The sequence below is a fragment of the Perognathus longimembris genome, chromosome 3 (assembly GCF_023159225.1).
Source record: "Perognathus longimembris pacificus isolate PPM17 chromosome 3, ASM2315922v1, whole genome shotgun sequence".
NCBI lineage: Eukaryota > Metazoa > Chordata > Mammalia > Rodentia > Heteromyidae > Perognathus > Perognathus longimembris.
Window position 1 is genome coordinate 112,502,577 of NC_063163.1, and position 17,635 is coordinate 112,520,211.

At 43.7% G+C, this 17,635-nt stretch overlaps 1 protein-coding gene across 2 annotated transcripts; it reads left to right on the top strand.

Moving 5' to 3' along the window:
* The first annotated feature begins 1,061 nt into the window (after positions 1 to 1,061).
* Colca2 (colorectal cancer associated 2) lies at positions 1,062 to 9,196 on the top strand. 2 transcript variants are annotated; one of them, XM_048343805.1, is made up of 5 exons: positions 1,062 to 1,237; positions 1,322 to 1,437; positions 5,259 to 5,313; positions 6,715 to 6,944; positions 8,496 to 9,196. In XM_048343805.1, exons 1-5 carry the CDS (start codon positions 1,234 to 1,236, stop codon positions 8,862 to 8,864), a joined length of 774 nt encoding a protein of 257 aa, XP_048199762.1. In that variant the 5' UTR covers positions 1,062 to 1,233; the 3' UTR covers positions 8,865 to 9,196. The 2 variants fall into 2 exon arrangements, with proteins under 2 accessions (XP_048199762.1, XP_048199763.1); XM_048343806.1 differs by lacking the exons at positions 1,062 to 1,237; positions 1,322 to 1,437 and adding an exon at positions 3,852 to 4,345 and having other exon boundaries at positions 8,496 to 9,190.
* The last annotated feature ends 8,439 nt before the right edge of the window (positions 9,197 to 17,635 follow it).

A 17,635-nucleotide genomic window follows, 5' to 3' on the forward strand; every position in this document is an offset into this window, starting at 1 on the left:
GGGAGCGGAGGAAGTGGGGGCGGCGGTTTAGGGGTGGAAAGGCGACTGGGTGGAGGGGGCGCAGCGCGGGGCCCTGCGGGCCTGGCCCAGGATTCCCGAGACCTGGGCAAAGCACAGCGCAGACGCCTCTCTGGGGGAGGGAGACCCTCGGCTCCCCCAGATCTGGGCTGGTGCTGGGGGCTCCCTGCTGTCCAGCTGTGGTCCCTGCAACGACCAGGGGAGGCGCTGGTAGCCTGGCACCGTCGCCCAGCCGCCCAGACAGTGGGTGCAGCCGCGGCGCCCGGCCCCTCCCCGCGCGAGTCCCGGGCGCAGCCTCGGGGGCCAAGGTCAAGGCCGCGCGCGGCCCGAGTCGCTCTGGGCTCTCGCAGCCCCATCCCACCCGGGCCGCGAAGCTCCTCTGGCCTCGCCTCGCCTCACAGCTGTCCCGATCTACTCACTGTGGCTCTTCGGGGGGCGGGGGCGGGACTCCCCCGGGGCCGTGGCGGTCCCCGCTTCTGGCGCGCGGGGGGCCCTCCCCGCGGATCCCCGCAGCGTGCGCCCCGCGCCACTCTGGTTCTCGTGGCGAGACGGCCCGGCCTCGCCGGCTCGGGGGCGGCCCCTTCCGGAGGGCGGCCTTCCAGCGGCTGCGCCCGCCGTCCTGGGGAGCCGGTTCCCCCGCGAGCTCGAGCTGCACAGACTCGCCCCGGGGCCTCGGTGCACCGCCGCGAATGCCTGCACCAGAAAGGGAGGGGTGGGGAGAGATGGTGCCTGGATGAAAGGAGCCACCGAGAGTTGCCTGGGCTTGGTCCCTTTCTGGAATCCAGACGCCAGCTCCTTCCTCTGCCCAGGACAGACTGGCCAAGCCCAGCTGCTTGTCCCAGGGTTGGCTTCCAGTCCCGAGAGCATGTCCAGGTCGTAGCCTCCCCAGAAGCCATGCCTAGCCTGCTGCAGAAGGGAGAGACGGCGGACTGGGCGCCCGTGGAAACCTCACAGCGCAGCGGGCTGGGTCAGCAGCTATGAATGAGAGAGCACCCCTGCCCCAGTCCATCAGGCCGGAGAGCCCAGCCTCTCCTGAGCCACAGGGCTGGGCTCCCCTGCTCATTCTTGAGCACAACCCATGTGCTAGTTGTCCCAGCTCCAGCTCCCAGGAATGGCCTCCGATTTCCATAGGTTCTGTGCCCATTAGGGAATCTTGAAAACTGCTCATCCATCTCTTAGCAGCCTCCAACTGCCACTCAACCCCCCCACCCCCAAATGGGTACCATAGCCTATAAAGGGGGCCCTTACTCCTGACACCCCAAATCATGGACATGACCACTGATTTCAGTTGCCTTTCCCCCAGAAAAACCAAAGGTGTATCAAGGTGTCCGGGTGAAGATCACGGTGAAGGAGCTGCTGCAGCAAAGAAGGGCGCACCAGGCAGCCTCGGGGGGAACCGTAAGCATTCACCCCTCACTTGCAAATCAGCCCGTGGTAGGCCTCACCTAGCCCTGTGTCTGGGAAGGTATGAGGGCCTCCCTAGGGACCTGGCCTTTCCCAGCTGGTCCCAATTCACCATAGTTAGCCGCAAAGAAGAGATGGGGGGAGGGGGGTTGGAGGGAGTGCTATAGGGCTCAGGATTTGGAGAAGTCCATCACCCACTGATCAAAGTTGAGAATAACAAATCTTGTTGGTACAATGCAAGGAAAGAGCCAGCCATCAGATAATTAGGTTACCACTGTATCAGGAAGACAGTGTACACAGAACCCTCACATGCTCCGGAAAAAAAAAAGAATCTCTTCCAGAAATTTACCTCTTTGGGGTTAGAGAATCTGTGAGACATCTTCCCTCCCTCCTTGTTTTGGAACTCAGTTTCTAAGGTCATTTGTCTGAAAATCACCAGTCACTGAAATCACCTAGCCTTGAAATATTACACAGAACCACTGCCTTAAAGCTAGGATGAATCCTTGCATAAGTGCAAGTTATTACAAAATTGATCTGGGAAGTTGTAAGGCACTCTGACACTTGCTGGAGCTTCTTAACGCATGTCAAGGACTGTTCAAAGTGTTCAGGGCAGCCACAGAACCAAATAAACTAGGTGAGGTCGTTCTCAAGAAAGGGAAACTGATTCCTGAAAGCCCTCAATAGCTGGTACAATTGCGAATGGTCTGTGTGGGTCTGTGTGGGTCCATGCGGGTTGATGTGTAGCTGACATCAGACAACTGGAGCTCGTATTACCTATGTTACGTTTGGTCCTTCTCCAGCCTGTGAGCCTCAGCCACAGGACAGCTTTTCTGCCCGGTGCTATTTGTGTTCAGTGTGTGACTCATGAAATGGGAGGAGGCAAGTTGTGTAGGGGTGGTGAGTAGGTTCCTAAGCCAGCTGAACTGGGGTTACATCTCATCTCCATATGGCTTCCTCCACCTCTCTTGCATGGTCCCCCTCATCTTTACATTGGGGATAATAAAGTTTTGTAAGAACGAAATGGGCTGTTGCAGGGAAAGCACATAGAAGAGTATTTCCACTCCCTGAGGAGTCAATAAATGTAAAAGTTTCCAAGCAAGGATTAAAAGCCAGCTCTTCAGTAATGTTCATCACATCTTTTGTCCTGAGTTTACAGTTCAGGTTATATACAGCTGAGGAAGTGAATATCTCCACCTGGAGAATTTCAAGTACCAGCAAAACTTGCTGACATCTGTAAGGGACTTTCCGATGATGCTTCTTTTAAAGCCCTTGGCACACTCACTATTTAGTTACAATAATCAGAGGAGGTAAGTAGATCAGGAGTCTGTATTCCTCTACTATAGCTAAGTCTCAAAGCCTCGTAGTTGCTAATGATAAAGTTGGAGGTAGACCCCAAAGCATTTTATTCTTAGTGTAAGAACCTTTCCTGTCTGTTACCTCTAAGTTCATCTCTCTGTAGATGCAGCCATACTAAGCAGAAGCTGAGCCTGGTCACCTCAATCCCTTCAGTTAGGAAGTGAGTTGTGGCTTCCAGGTTACAATTAATCAAACTAGTCCTGAGGGAACTGGAGAATGCTATTGGAACCCACAGCTTCCTTATCCAATCAAGATGTTCATAATACACCATCTTTCATGAAAGAGCTTTGGCATGGATAGAATTCTGCTTCACCTGGACCTGGAGACTTTAATCTCTTGAACAAAGTAATTCTGTGGCTACTAGAAAGGGAAAGCTCTTCACTTGTGTATCTGGCTTGTTTCTATTCCCTGGGGCAATCTGACTTATCTTTTTCTAAGTATTACTCAGGAAAAAAAAAAATCAAGATTTCTGAACCAGGGCCTGGCAGGAACACATTCTACTTTGCTTCCTGGAAGATTCTATCAGTCCATGCCCTCAGCAACACACACACAGAATTTCAGTTGAAGAAGAAGATGTAAGGTCTTTCACTAGCAATCGTTGGAAAGATGTGGGATTGTAATACTAAGATTACTACCAAAAAAAAGTGTGCCCAGTAGGCAAAGATGGTACATACCTGACAGGGACTTTTCTCTGATTTGTTCAATGGTTGAAGAATAACTCTGAGAAACTTAACCAAGGATAGAATTAACTGTACCAAATATTATAATGCAGGCAGGAATTCATCTTAAGTTGTTGTAAAGTCTGGGTAGTGTCCACAGATTGCAATTTTGAAAAGGCAATCATATATGCAATTTATAGATTGAGACAAAAATCCAGGTCTTAAGCTATACCAGGAGAAACCATTTGAGGCCAGAGGAATATTGAATTTAAAAAACAAAAAACTTCAGGCAGATCAACTCACACACACACACACACACACACACACACACACACACTTCTTTTGCTTTACAGGCAAAGAGAAGCATGAGTTAGTTCTTATCAAAAGATTTACTTTACTTTTTTCTTAAACCATTAGCTCTGTGTGTGTGTGTGTGTGTGTGTGTGTGTGTGTGTGTGTTGTGTGCTGTGTTTTAAAATAGCCATGGTGTGTTTTCAACAAATATTTGATTGTGGATTTCGTGCTGTTTGAAATCTAAGAGAGAGGCGACTTTCTTTGTATTTTTGGAGCAAAGGAGAACGTGAAGCCCTGACTGGAAAGATAATATCAAGGAGGATGTTGTTAACATGCCTGAGGAAGGTAACAGGGCAACAGGGAAGCGAGCAAATAGGCCAATCCAGCGGAAGCATGTAGTTAAAGGGAACGCTCTCTACAATGAAGCAGGTTTTTTAAAACCCACTCCTTGCAAGTCCTTCAGCTCAAAAACCAAATATTTGCATAAGGACCTGGTAAAGGATTCCAGCTTCCTGGTTCATGACATTGCCGCATGGATTGTTTTCAAAATTAACACCACCTCCTGTTTCACCAGTGGCTGATTGTGCCTTGCTCCCAGCGGTGAGGGAACAGGAGTGAGTATTCCCTGGGCCCCATGAGAGAGGTGTGGTAAGCTGGCCTTCCCAGCCCGGAATCCCACAGCGACACTGGTCCCTTTAAACTTTATAGCTGTCACTTGAAATCTAAAAAAAAAAAAAAAAAAAGTCCTAAATTACTAGGTTAGTACAATTATCAAATCAACTGGAATGTGTAGGCTGTTTTACTTTAAAGCACTAAAAGGGATAGTCTCAGAAACTTAAATATTTAAGTATAGTCACAAAAGAGACAAGTTTTATAGAAAGTAGTATAAAAAAAAAAAACACATGCAGAGTTGAAATATTTCCTAACTTTAAACTAGAATGTTGTGAGGTTCTGGATCAGTGATTACAACTTGAAGAAAATCTTTTCTATTTAAATAGTTCATAAGTAGCAAGAATATGTGCACATTTTTAGGTAATCGGGCTTAACAAAGTTAGGAAATGTTTGCTTTGGGAGAAACCAGTTTGTAAGACTAAGAAACCAGTTGGTATTTTTTAATGTGAAAATCATTGGCTAAATTCTATTTGAATTAGAAAAATGTCAGTCCTTATGAATGGTAAATAAAATGATTTACTAGGAAGGCTGTTGACTCAGTTTTCACAAACTCTTGCCTGTCTGTTACATGAAAATTATTTACATTGATCTTTAGCAAGATGAATGACAAAATTTAACTAGGGAATCTGACACTGGCAAAAAACAAACAAACAAGCAAACTTAAAAAGAAATCAAATCTAAGTAAAATACATTAGTTGCATTTAAAAAGAAGCAACTATTTTTTTTTTTTACAGGAAAGCATCTGGCTTACCTTATCTCAGAAGGAAACACAGCTCCCATCAAAATGTTGTAGCTTTTCCGGCATAGACCTTCTATTCGTCTTTTTGCTTCATGGTCATATTCTTGCTTTGACAGCTGCCCGGACCCAGCAGTACGCACAGTTCAGATCCAGTTGTACCAACCTCAGCAGGTCAGTCCAGCAAGCATCACAGTTCCCTCCAAAACCAAGACCAAACTCCTTCACAAAGTCCTCCTGGAAAGCCTTTCAGAGCTTGATTCAGGGGTTCAGATAGGCACCACCATTTAATGGGAATCCAACCAATCAGGAGATGAAAAAGCAATCTAGCCAGGAAGCCAGTGCTGAATTCTGTCCTCATATCTGAAATGTCCTCTCTCTGCTGTCTGCTCTGCCTCCCAAGATCTCTTTACCTTCATTCCATTCCTCATCACTAAGTAACTCAACTTGACTATATATCAGAACGCTTTACAGTCTTATCTTTTTTGTTTTTAGTGTACTAGTAGATGAAATACAGAGCATCCTGAGGTTCTCAAATAATGCCTTTGCTCCTGTTCATTTAGCGTCTAGCCGACAGGGGCTTCCCTCCCCTTCTTTTCTCTCTTCCCAGAAAGCAGTTCAGACAAGTGTAAGTTTTCCCAGCCCAATACGAATGAACTATTACATAAGCACTCCTTCCTATGCCACTCAGCAGTTAAGAGTTTAAGGAGGTCATACATAAGGAAGCTTGAGCCGATGCTAGCTGCCACCAATGCATCTCTTTCACATAGCCGTAAAGGAACTTAAGACTGCAAAAAAAAGACCATTTAGTGTCCTGTAGCTCCATTAAGGAGTGCGCTCTCTTCTTGGACTAGTTAAGGATATTGATCCCACATCAGGTCTATCAAAACTAAAGTGGAAAAGGAGTGATTTTAAAAGAAATTATTTTTGCGTGGTGTTTACCAAGTTTGCTCATTGTATGACATTTTTAATACATGCATTAAGAAAACATGTTTACTTTTTATGACTTTAAAGATGTAGTACTAGTTTGTACCGGGTTTCCATTTCTTATTCTTTCCATTGCTATTGATCCACTTGTCAAGACCCTCTCTTCAAGATTCAGATGCTGGGTGTATAAAGTTTAGGAAGGCAATATTCATAAATCACAGGAGTATTTCCCCATAGTGTCAGAAATTTTCTCAGGGCCTCGTGTGGATCTATCCGTCACCGTCACTTTTGAGAGGCATGCTTGAACTGGACATAGGGGCTGGGTATGGACGGCTTTTGAACCCAAGACCACAGAGCCCTAGCTCCACTGTGACACTTGGATTCAGGTTGGACCACACGCTTTATTTTCTTTCCTTAATCATATTATTTTTATATTATATTCCCTACCACAGTATTTACCAGGTTCATTTCACTGGTGCTTGGTTTAACTAAGACAACTACAAAGTACAAATTGTCTGTCTATTTCCTTTAGTATTTCTCAAGTGCTTTTCTCCCCTAGATAGAGCAATTATTTGGAATACAGATGATACATCTATTCAAATCCATTGTGTAGTTTGGAAGTACATTTCTTTTCCCTTTCTCCTTTAGGATTGTATTTTGAGCCTGAGCCAATGTCTTCCACAACCAATTATTTTCAACCCTGTGAATTTTCCACTTGTGTTTCTTGTGAAGAAAATCCAAGCTGCCTGGACCAGATCTTGGATTCCTATCTGCAGATGGAAACACCCTCAGAGCCTTTGCTCAACTCCACACCAAGCACTCCCCACTATTTTCCAGACAGCTTCCAACCGACCCCTCTCTGCTTTAACCAAAGCCTGGTAATTTATCTTCATTCTTCATACAAGCTAATAGTTGCTAACTCCTGGGTAAGAGAGTTTGCCTCATCTTGTGAGAAAGCGTACACATTTTCTCAACAAGGATGCCATGTGTGGACACATTGCAGGGCATAAAGTTTTGAATACGCAATTATAATTCCTCAGGTGAAATGACGTTAAGACTCCCCTGCTGGTTCTTGCCTTGTAAAGCAAAGGTATCAACTAAGTTGCAGGTGGGATTCTGAGTTCTTTAAAATAGGATTAAGGCTGCCTTGTCTCAAGCTTCATTCTGTGAATGAGGGTTGACTTGGTTTGGCTTGGTTACTGAATCAGCTCTGCTAACTGGTTGTTGGGATCTTCTTATTCACACAAGAGCTCATTTGGGTCTGAGATGGGTTCATAAAATGAACAATTCATTTGAAAGAATTTGACTTGTCTACTTTCTTATGGACCTCAAGTTTCAAACACATGTGTTTCCCTTTAAAATGAGTAACAGGCCAGACACCAGTGGCTCACACCTGTAATCTTAGCTACTCAGGAAACTAAGATCTGAAGATTGAGGTTGAAAGCCAATCTGAGTAAGAAAGCCCATGAGACTCTTATCTCCAATTAACCAGCAAAGAGTTATGGCTCAAGCAGTAGAACACCAGCTTTGGAGGGTGGGGGTGGGATATAGTAAGAAGTTAAGAAACATTGCCCAAGCCCTGAAATCAAACCCTAGTAACCAGCACAAGAAAAATAAATAAATAAAATGAATAAGGTTTCCATGAGTAGTTACTAGTTTTTCTAGATGCCTATTGAAGGTTTATATATTTTTTAAAACTTTTAAATGTGAGCTTAAAAATAAAAGAAAGAAATGTGAATACTTTTTCCTCTTGGTTTCCCAACAAGTCTGGATAAGCAGTGAACTGGATTTTAGAGGAGACAGGAAATTAGCACTCAGTTTAGGTATATTGCCATGAGTCAAATACAGGGTTCCTACCACACAGTCAGGCTTTCTCAGTAACAACTGGAGACTTGCTTAAGAGAAGGTAGTTGGAACCTTTCCCCTCAGGGAATAAGACTTTCCTGACAGGGAGGGCAGTTTCTCACCCTAGAGAGTCCCAGAGGCTGGTCTCTGAAGAGTCCAGGTTCTCAATGTCTACTTGGTTCTCCACGCCAAAGGTGTAGAGACACGTCCAAGGGGCCACCTGCAGCTTAACAGCAGCACGCAGCGGGACTCGATATGCAGGTGACCAGACGCACAATGGGATTTTGTGGTTTCAGAACAAAACATCCTCTAAAATAGAGCGGTAACAAAGGAAGCCAGTGAAGCAAGACAATTGTTGGGAAGGAACTAGGTAAATACAAAATACGGTGTCATGAAATCATGGAGTCAGCAAATACACTTACTTCTGTGGACTTTGGGTTGGGTGTTTTGGTTTGTGACCCCCCTCATTTTCTTACTCTGCGTTAATAAATCCATGCTGGTCAGTTCTTTTGAACCTGTCTAAGTGATCAAGCTCTTTGTCCCTTGGTTTTTGTTTTGTGTGTGTTTGTTTTTCACGTGTCTAGACCCCAGGATCACCTTCGGGTTCCTCTAGTCTCTCTGGCTCCTTTGACTACAGTTACTCACCAGCCCAGCCGCCTTCGTATGCTCCAGAGAGTTACAACTCTCCCCCATCCCTGGACAGCCTAAACCACGGCTTCCCTCCAGACAACTGCTCCTACCACCACCTGCCTTCACACACCCAGTACAACTGCTTCCCCACCGCCACCACCTCGGTCTGCTACTGTGCATCCTGTGAGACAGAGCACGTGGACATCCTCAGAGCCGCCGAGTACTTCTACCCGAGCCCGGACTGTGCGGACTTTGCCCCCTCCGTGGCCACTGCCAGTGAGTTCTATAGGAGGGAAGCAAGCTGTGACATCTGCTACAGTTAATGCAAGTGACCGGTGTGAATTAGGAGTGTGGTATGGGTGGATCGATTTTTCTACCACATGTCATTCTTCTTCAGTTTCCTGACACTAACGTAGGCATTCACGTGAAGTCCTCAAACCTGGCCACAGTGCCAGTCTTCTTTTATATGTGCACAGTTAAAATTTTTGCAGAGAACTTCTCGTTGTTTTACTTTTCTGTGTTATAAACAAGTTCTCTTTTTTTACATTAATAAATAAGTTTGCATAATATATGTTGGGCTATTTTCTAGTCATTTCCATTAATAGTGTCTATTTGATTTGAATGTTATCAATGAGCCAGAAAATCACTAACTACACACACTTGAGTGACTTTATCTTACTTATTCATAAATTGAAAATTATTATATTTCACACCTGTAATCCTAGCTTCTTGGGAGGCAGTGATTGGAAGGTTCAAAGTTCAAAGTCAGCTTGGGACGAGTTATTGAGATCTCATTTAAATCAATACGCGGGTCTGAAGGTGTAATCCTAGCTTCTTGGGAGGCAGTGATTGGAAGGTTCAAAGTTCAAAGTCAGCTTGGGACGAGTTATTGAGATCTCATTTAAATCAATACGCGGGTCTGAAGGTGTGCTTATGTACTTCCAGCTATGCAGGAAATATGAATAAGAGGATTATGGTCCAGGACTATTGTGGACAAAATATAAAGCCCTATTTGAAAAATAACTAAAGCAAAAAAAAAAAAGTCAGGGGCCTGTGGTAACTAACTGGAAAGCATGAGGCCCTGAGTTCAAAACAAAACTATTCCAAGGGGGTGAGATACTTGGGCTACCTTAGGATCGAAGATAGACCTAACTGATAGTAGAAAATGAAAAAAAAAAACAAAACCCTGCCTTGCCTCAAAGTGGGAATGTGCATCTTAAAGACATGGTTCATATTTACCATTATTCAAGGTAAATGTTAGAATGACCAAAAAGCATATCCTGCCGGGTGCAGGTGGCTCACACCTGTAATCCTAGTTACTCAGGAGGCTGAGGTCTGAGGATTGTGGTTCAAAGCCTGCCCAGTTAAGAAAGTCCATGAGACTCTAATCTCCAATTAACCACCAGAAAACCAGAAGTGGACCTGTGGCTCAAAGTGGTAGAGCGCTAGCCTTGAGCTAAAGAACTTATGAAGAGCACCCAAGGCCCCAAGTCCAAGCCCCCTGACCACCACCAACAACAACAAAAGCAAAAAAAGCACACCCCACATACAGCACAGTTAGTCTGTATATAATTCTTTTTCATTTCCAGAGCATTGTTTTGGAAACTCGCTGGGCAAATACCATCTTTTCTCTTGACAGTTACTATATCATTGAAATCACCCACAGCTTATAATTTGTAGTTACCTTCTATTTCTAGATTTTTGCCTTAGGTCTCTAAAGATGTGTTGCTGATGTTTTTACAAACTGATTGCTAGGATTCACTATACTGTTAATGAGACTGAGTTTCAGAGTTTGCTTTATCTAATCATTCATTAGAATTCCACCATCTTCCAAGGTCAAAAGATGTTATTTAAGCTATCTATCTTGCCTGACGTTCATTTCTTAAGTCTTGCTTGCTAAATAACAACAGAACCCCAGGACTTAATTCCTGAAGTGGAAGATTTCCCAGGTCCTAGCTTTCAATACCATGGCAACAATACTGACACCAGAAATACCATTTTCAGAGCCCTTCCTAGGTGTCAGAATTGCCCACAGGTTTGCTTATACATCATTTCATTTAATAACAACACAGATGGCATTATAAAGAGTATAATGCTCAGAGAAGTTAAGACACCTGCCCAGAATCGCTCAGCCAGTAAGTACCCAACCTTGGGTCTGAAGCCCTGCTCCTGATTCTCTAATGGTGAAAAATTGATGCCACCCTTTTGGGAAGACTGCTCAAGAACTCATGGAATCATTAAATACCACACAAAGGTGTGTTCTCATCCCAACTAAGCCAGTGCTCCCAGAAAGAGCAAAACGATCTAGAAGATACCAAGATTCCAGGCAGATGACCTGCGAGAGTCCTACAGAGTGAGGAACTAGGGACACACACTGACCAAACTCCTCCTCCAATGGCTTCTTAGGGTCAGGAGACAGCTACGCTTTCCAAATGACACCATGTCATTGTCCTCTTCCTGGGGACTTAACTGAGGCTTGGGCAAATCGGACAAGTTGCAGCTCGCCTCGTGAAATAGTTGTGCCAGGGAAATAGAACAATTGCTGCTTTTCTGAGATGCCAATGGAACTCGATGTTTTTAATGCCTTGAAACTCATTTGAAACTGGCCTGTTGCCAATAAATATCTACTCACTCAAACCAGACCCCCTCCAAAAGCCCCTTTATATTCTCCACTCCAAGCCAACAGCTGTCTGTGGTCAAGGGATGTGAGCAAAGAAATCAAAGCCTTTCATTGGTTGGCACCAGCTTACAACTTTCCTGGATGCCATTCTTCACTGCTCATTTTTTATAGATGATGGAAGTGAAACTTAGAAGGAAAAACTAACTTGCCTGAAGTCACACAACCTGTAAATCAGGGTGAGCTCTCCAACCCAGGTTATCTGTTGTTGTCTGAACTTTCCAGTAGTCCTTGTATGCTTTCCATGCATTCTCCCTAGAAGAATCATCCTTTGGGACTTGATCTTTTGCCTTAAACGTCATCAGCATAGCTACAGTTGAGTCTTCATACCAGAGGTATTTAATACAATTATAACCAGAAGTTTAAATAGATGAATAAATTTGTTATTCAAAACTACCAGATAAATTAATAAAATCATATAGTATGTGTTTACCATAAACAACCTGATTGCATGCCTTCAAAGTGCAACATCAAAGGTCAAAAAGAGGAGGTGATTTTTAAATTTTCAATCAGTAAGTCATGTGGTCTCCTCCCATCTGTCCAGTCTGTTGAAACTCACATGGAGCTGACAGTGTGTGACACAGCAAAGGTCACAGTCACAGGAAAGGGCATCAGTTGAGAAGCAGTAACTCTGGGATTCAGCTAAAGGAGCAAAGGGATTGCAGTTCAAGTCACTGAAAAAAGGAGTCACTTTAGGACAAGTACAAGAAAATTATGACAAAGTGAGTAATAAACTTACAAAAAAAAGTCTTACCCTCACCCGTTGACCATGTAAGTAGTTACAAGAAGGGTTTACATAAATTGCTCCGATAATATTTAGGAACGGAAAAGGACCTAGAGATTACCTAGCTCAGTGCTTGCTCTTCCACCACAGCTACCTGATATGATGACTTCGGTAAGCTTTAAAAAAATATATTGATGCCCAAGCCTCCAATCAATGGATTACAATCTTTAGGGTGGGATTTGGGAATTGGGAAAATTTTAAACCTTTAATTTGTAAATTAAGAGACTTTGGGGGGAAATACTCTGTTATCCACATGCTCCATATCCAATGTGTCATCTTAAACAACTATGTGACAGTACAAGAACAAGAAATTGCCATTGGTGTTATGCTGCTGACTAGACTACAGATTTTATTCCACTTTTATTTATTTATTTATTGGCCAATATTGGAACTGGAACTCAGGGGCTCACACTCTGGCTTTTTCTACTCATCTGGTACTCTACCACTTGAGCCACATCCCCACTTCTAGATTTTTGGTAGTTACTTGAAGATAACAGTCTTACAGACTTTTCTGCCCCAGCTGGTTTCAAATAGTGATCCTCAGATCTCAGCCTCCTGAGTAACTACAGTGACAGGCTTGAGCTCATGAATGCCTGGCCATTTTCAATATTTTATATACATGCATTTATGTGCTGGAGGTGTATTTGTGTTTCTATGCAGCAAGTCTTTTTATTTTGAGCAAACAAAAACCTTCTTTGAAGATCCTGATTCACAGGGTTGAGAGCTAACCTAATTTCATAGATGATAATATTGAGTTGAGCAGCAAGGTGACCTACCAAGGATGAGACAACCTTTTGGCCTTTCTAGTCCAGTGTTGTTTGCTGAATATAAAGTTACCAGCTCCATAATGTGCTATTGAAAACAAGACAGTTTCTGAAGGCAAAGGAAGAGATGAAGTACCTACTGAATTTTTGAAGTTACTTTAGGGACAAACACAAAACACAACTTTTGGTGATCCTTCTAAACTTTCAATGTTGTTGTAAGATTTTGGGAGGAGAGATGGGGGGTCAGTGGGGCTTGAACCCTGGGCCTGGGCGCTGTCCCTGAGTTCTTCAGCTCAAGGCTAGTGCTCTACCACTTTGAGCTACAGCACCACTTCCGGTTTTCTGGTGGTTCATTGAAAATAAGAGACTCACGGACTTTCCTGCTGAGGCTGACTTTGAACCATGATCCTCAGATCTGAGCCTCCTGGGTAGCTAGGATTACAGGTGTGAGCGACCAGTGCCAGGCTAAGATATTTTTAAAGAGGTATAAAAAGCACAAGCCCTAGGCAATGGTAAACATCTTAGATAAGTTTTGTTGTTATTATAAAGAGAACTCTCATTATCTGATATTCTAAGAGAACTCTGGCATGGGGGACAAAAGATTTGACATTGTGTCAAAATTCCTAAATTCTGACTTTCTCTCCCTCTGTGTGGCTCCCTTTGCTTGCTCTGGGTGGCATAGCAATGCCCAGCAGCTGGGAACATATGGGTAAGGTTGTTATTAATCCACCCACCACATTGTACCAGGGACATTCCTCCTGTTACCAATTATCCCCTTTCACTAGTCAGCTAGAAAAGCACACTTACTGTCTGTGGGATTTAGTATCTCCATTTTTTTTTCCTATGCTCTTCTGATCTTCCTGTTGTAGTAGCCAGTTCCTCATACTGTAGTCCTTGAAGGATTAGTCTGTCCAAGTCATCACAATTGGGGAAGGACCTGGAAAATGGCCCTGCAAGGGTGAGCTGGCTCCAGTCCCCACGCCTCACCTTTTGGACACCACACTTCATTTGAAACAGGAAAAATATCGGCAGAACCTCCATCTAAGCCTGCACAGATATCTAGTACCACAGGAGCTGTAGTACTGGAGAGTCTCAGCAAATGAGTGTGGCAGGTAAATCTCTGAAGCTCTTAACTCTACCTGATTCTCTTTCTCACTCCACTCCTTGGGAATCTGCTCTTGACTTGAAGGCCAGATCCCACCATCAACATGGGGAGCCCAACTATGCATGGCTTAGCAGGAGAACTAAACAAAGACAGATGGAGAATCACAGCTGTCTCCTTGAAATCTCTCTTAAGAGACTTTTCAGCATTCACAGGCAGCTACCCTGTAAAGGCTTCTGTTTTCTCTCCATGTTGCACAAGGAAGCAAATGGAAGAATCAAAGTTGCAATGGCCTTGGTTGCTCTTCTTCAAGTCTATGTCTCCTCTGCTAGAGAATGGCTAGAGGAGGAGCCACTAGTTGGTAAGCATACATTTATGGCAACTCTCAGCCTGGCCCATCACCTCTTCTTGGCATGGGGAGTAGGAGCTAAATGGGGTGAGACCATCGGAGGAAGACTAGCAGGGCCCTGTGATGTGGTTAGCCACATGGACCTGAGGCAAGGTGTTCCCTCCCACTCACACTGCAGATTGGGCTTCATTTCTACAAGTTCCTCCTGCATCCGGTAGAGAGGGTGGGACTAAAATTCTCCAAACTCTGGCTCCATGTCCACATGAAGAAAAACAGCCCAGACTTAGAGCTCTAGAGCCAGATAGATCTGAGTCTGACCTCGACTTTCCCCCACTTATTTGCTCTGTGGTGCTGGACAAGTGTCTTAAGCTGTCAGGGCTGACAATGAGTGAACAAAGCATGCAAACTAATAGAACAACACTGAGTCATTCAATAAACCCCTTCACACCTGGCTTCATTCTGTGAACAAGTTGTAGAATCCTATTTTCCTGCACTGACTGACAATAATGTCACATCCAATGTCATTTCAAAGAGGTCCCATCCCACAACAGCCAAGACCTTTCAAATTCTCCAAGACACTGAGCAAGAGACAATCCTTTCTTGGAAAGGTAAAAATACTGTCAAGCCTGTACTTCGAGCGACTTGGGAGAGAAATGTGAGGGGATCGAAGTCTAAGGCCAGACTCCAGGCAAAAAGCACAAGACTCTATTTGAAAAATGATCCAAAAGAAAAGAGGGCTGGGGCCCTGGTTCAGATGATACAGTGCCAGCTGAGAGAGAGAGAAAAAAAAAAGCTGAGCAAGATGCTTGAGGCCTTTAGTTCAAGGCCTAGTACTGGCAAATAACAGCAACAATGATAACAAACCAACAACAAAAAGAAGAAACACCACCACTTTGTGAATAGCACAGAAGTCTGAGAAAAGTCTTGAAAAAGGAAAAGTCCTGAGAAGTCGGAGAAAAGATTTCTCTACCTAACTGGGTTTTGAACTTTCCTTCTGCTTTGAGAGAAAATCTTATTTTCACTGATTTTGACGGCTCATCTCTACTAACCTCTGTCTCTCCTGGTTATACCATATCTGCTGTACACCACATTCCTCCATAAGTTCACACAGACACTCTATTATGTCATTTCACTCCTATGACCAGCCAATAGGGTGAACATTGCCATTCTGTTTCTAAATGAGAAAACAGATTCAGAGCAACTGAATCAAAAGTCCAAGCCAATAATATCAATGACCAGAATTCTAACCCAAATCTGTATAACTCAGTTGCCTAAACCCTTCTTCACCTCGTGAAGGTTCTGGATGTTTCTAGAGCAGACTTCTCCTGTGGTGGGTAGATTGTCCTTGAGCAGAATGAGCCTGTACACTATTCACTCTGACAACACAATGCCGAACTGGAAAGTTCTGGAGGAAATTGTGGGGCAGAGCAAAACGGATCCAATACAAGCATGGAATCCATGGGGAAACCACAAATCTCTGTGTCATGTGATGCCTTTGAATTATTATTTTAAACATCCTGAAGAAAAATGGGAAGATTCTTGTAAGGGACATTCTTGGAAAGAGCTTGAAGCTTCCTGGCTGTTCCACAATGGAGAGACATTAACTGTGCTGCTACTACCCACAAAAACAAAGCATTTCTATCTGCTTCCTACGTACAAATGTAATTAGGACACATTTTGTCCTTGTTGACAAAATCTCCTACTTTCATGTGAAATTCTTTTCTCTAAAAAAAATCAGAAAAGATGCAAAAATTCAAGTATGGAATACAGGTAAAGCGCCATGAGCTCTAAGTTAAAGTATTTCATAAGTGGTTGCTATTTTTGCTCTTCTTGCTAGTAAGTATGCACAGGTGGCTAAATGACTTTACTGTACTATGTTAAGGCTCTCCAAGTGTCTCAGAAAATTGCTAAGATTAAACTGAAACCAGGTGATGTCCAGTGGTTGTAGTACTTGAAATGCCAACATACTTGGTTTCAGGTGAGCTTTAGTGTTTGAGGAAAAGGGTTTTACTTGCTAAAGTGTTGAGTGTAAACATGTCACCTAATGTCACTTGACCAATGCCCATTTTCTACAAGCCAAGGGTAAGAAAAGTGCTCGCCTCATTGACTTGGGAACATTAAATGAGATACTGTGAAAAGAATAAGTATTTTTAAACAAGTCTTTGTAAATTGGCCATTGTTATCAGCTGCATTATGAGTCACTAAACAATTTTCAAATGATATGACATATTAGACACAGAGTTCCTCTCTCCCTGAGGATTCAGCCTTGAGGTGCCACCTTGGAATCAGGGAAGCCCTCACCAACATTAGATCTGCCAGTGCAGAAAAGTGGAACAAACTTGGGTAGGGGGCTAAAACCTCAACCCAAGTCATAAATGTCCAAAACTACCGATAAAACCAGTTCTGGGCCTGAGCCATGCAACTACTACCTGCCTCTGTCTCCAATGCCCTCGGGTAGAGGACATCATAGCATCCAACTGTCACCGTCAGAGCAGGGGAAACGAACACTAAGCTGAGCTCTCAGACTCGTATGTATCCTGATGAGATGAAAACCAAGAAATCTGTTCCTGGCCTAGTACAGTTCACCATGAAAAACCCATTCTTCTTCTTCCTCCTCCTCTTCCTCTTCCTCCCTGGTACTTGTAGCAGTCGGCCTCCATCTGCTCCTGTAACACGTACAAAGCCAAGTGAAGGAAGGACACTAAAAAAACACAGACTCTCTTCCAGCCCCTGTAAACTTTCCATCATATTTTCAAAGAAAAGAAAATTCCTGTCTGAGCCCTAGATCTGCTACCTCTAGAGACTTGTACTGTTTTCTGACACTCAAAGAAGAGGCCAGACCAGAGCAGAACTACCCTCAAAACTGTTCACCTGACTGGGCCTTCAAAAATGGCAGCTGGTCTGCTAGGCTTTTGAGAATCGTGAAGATCTGGAGCTGGAATGGTTAAAATCAACCCCCCTGGACCCATCTAGACTATTCTCTATGGACTCTCCATAAAGCCAGATCCAAGCTCCTGAAAATGGAATTTTATGCCTCCATCAGAAGGAATGACACTGCCCCATTCGTAAGGAAATGGAAGGACGTGGAAAAAAATCATATTAAGTGAAGTGACCCAGACCTAGAGAAACATAAACCTTATGGTGTCCCTCATAGGGAATAGCTAGTAAATGATATGATCACATAAGATGATGCCAAGTGAAATGAACTCCACATTATGGAAACAAGAGTTATACCACTGTTGTAATTATTATCAACATGCCATGTGGAACCCTACCTTTTGTATTTTGGGATTTTTTTTTCTTGTCTGTTTATTTGTTTGATTGTTTTCTTTAGTTTTGTTTCTCTTGTATTCCCTTCCTGTGGTTGTACCCCTGCTACCACTATATCTCATCCGAATACCCTGGATAGTGTTTATAT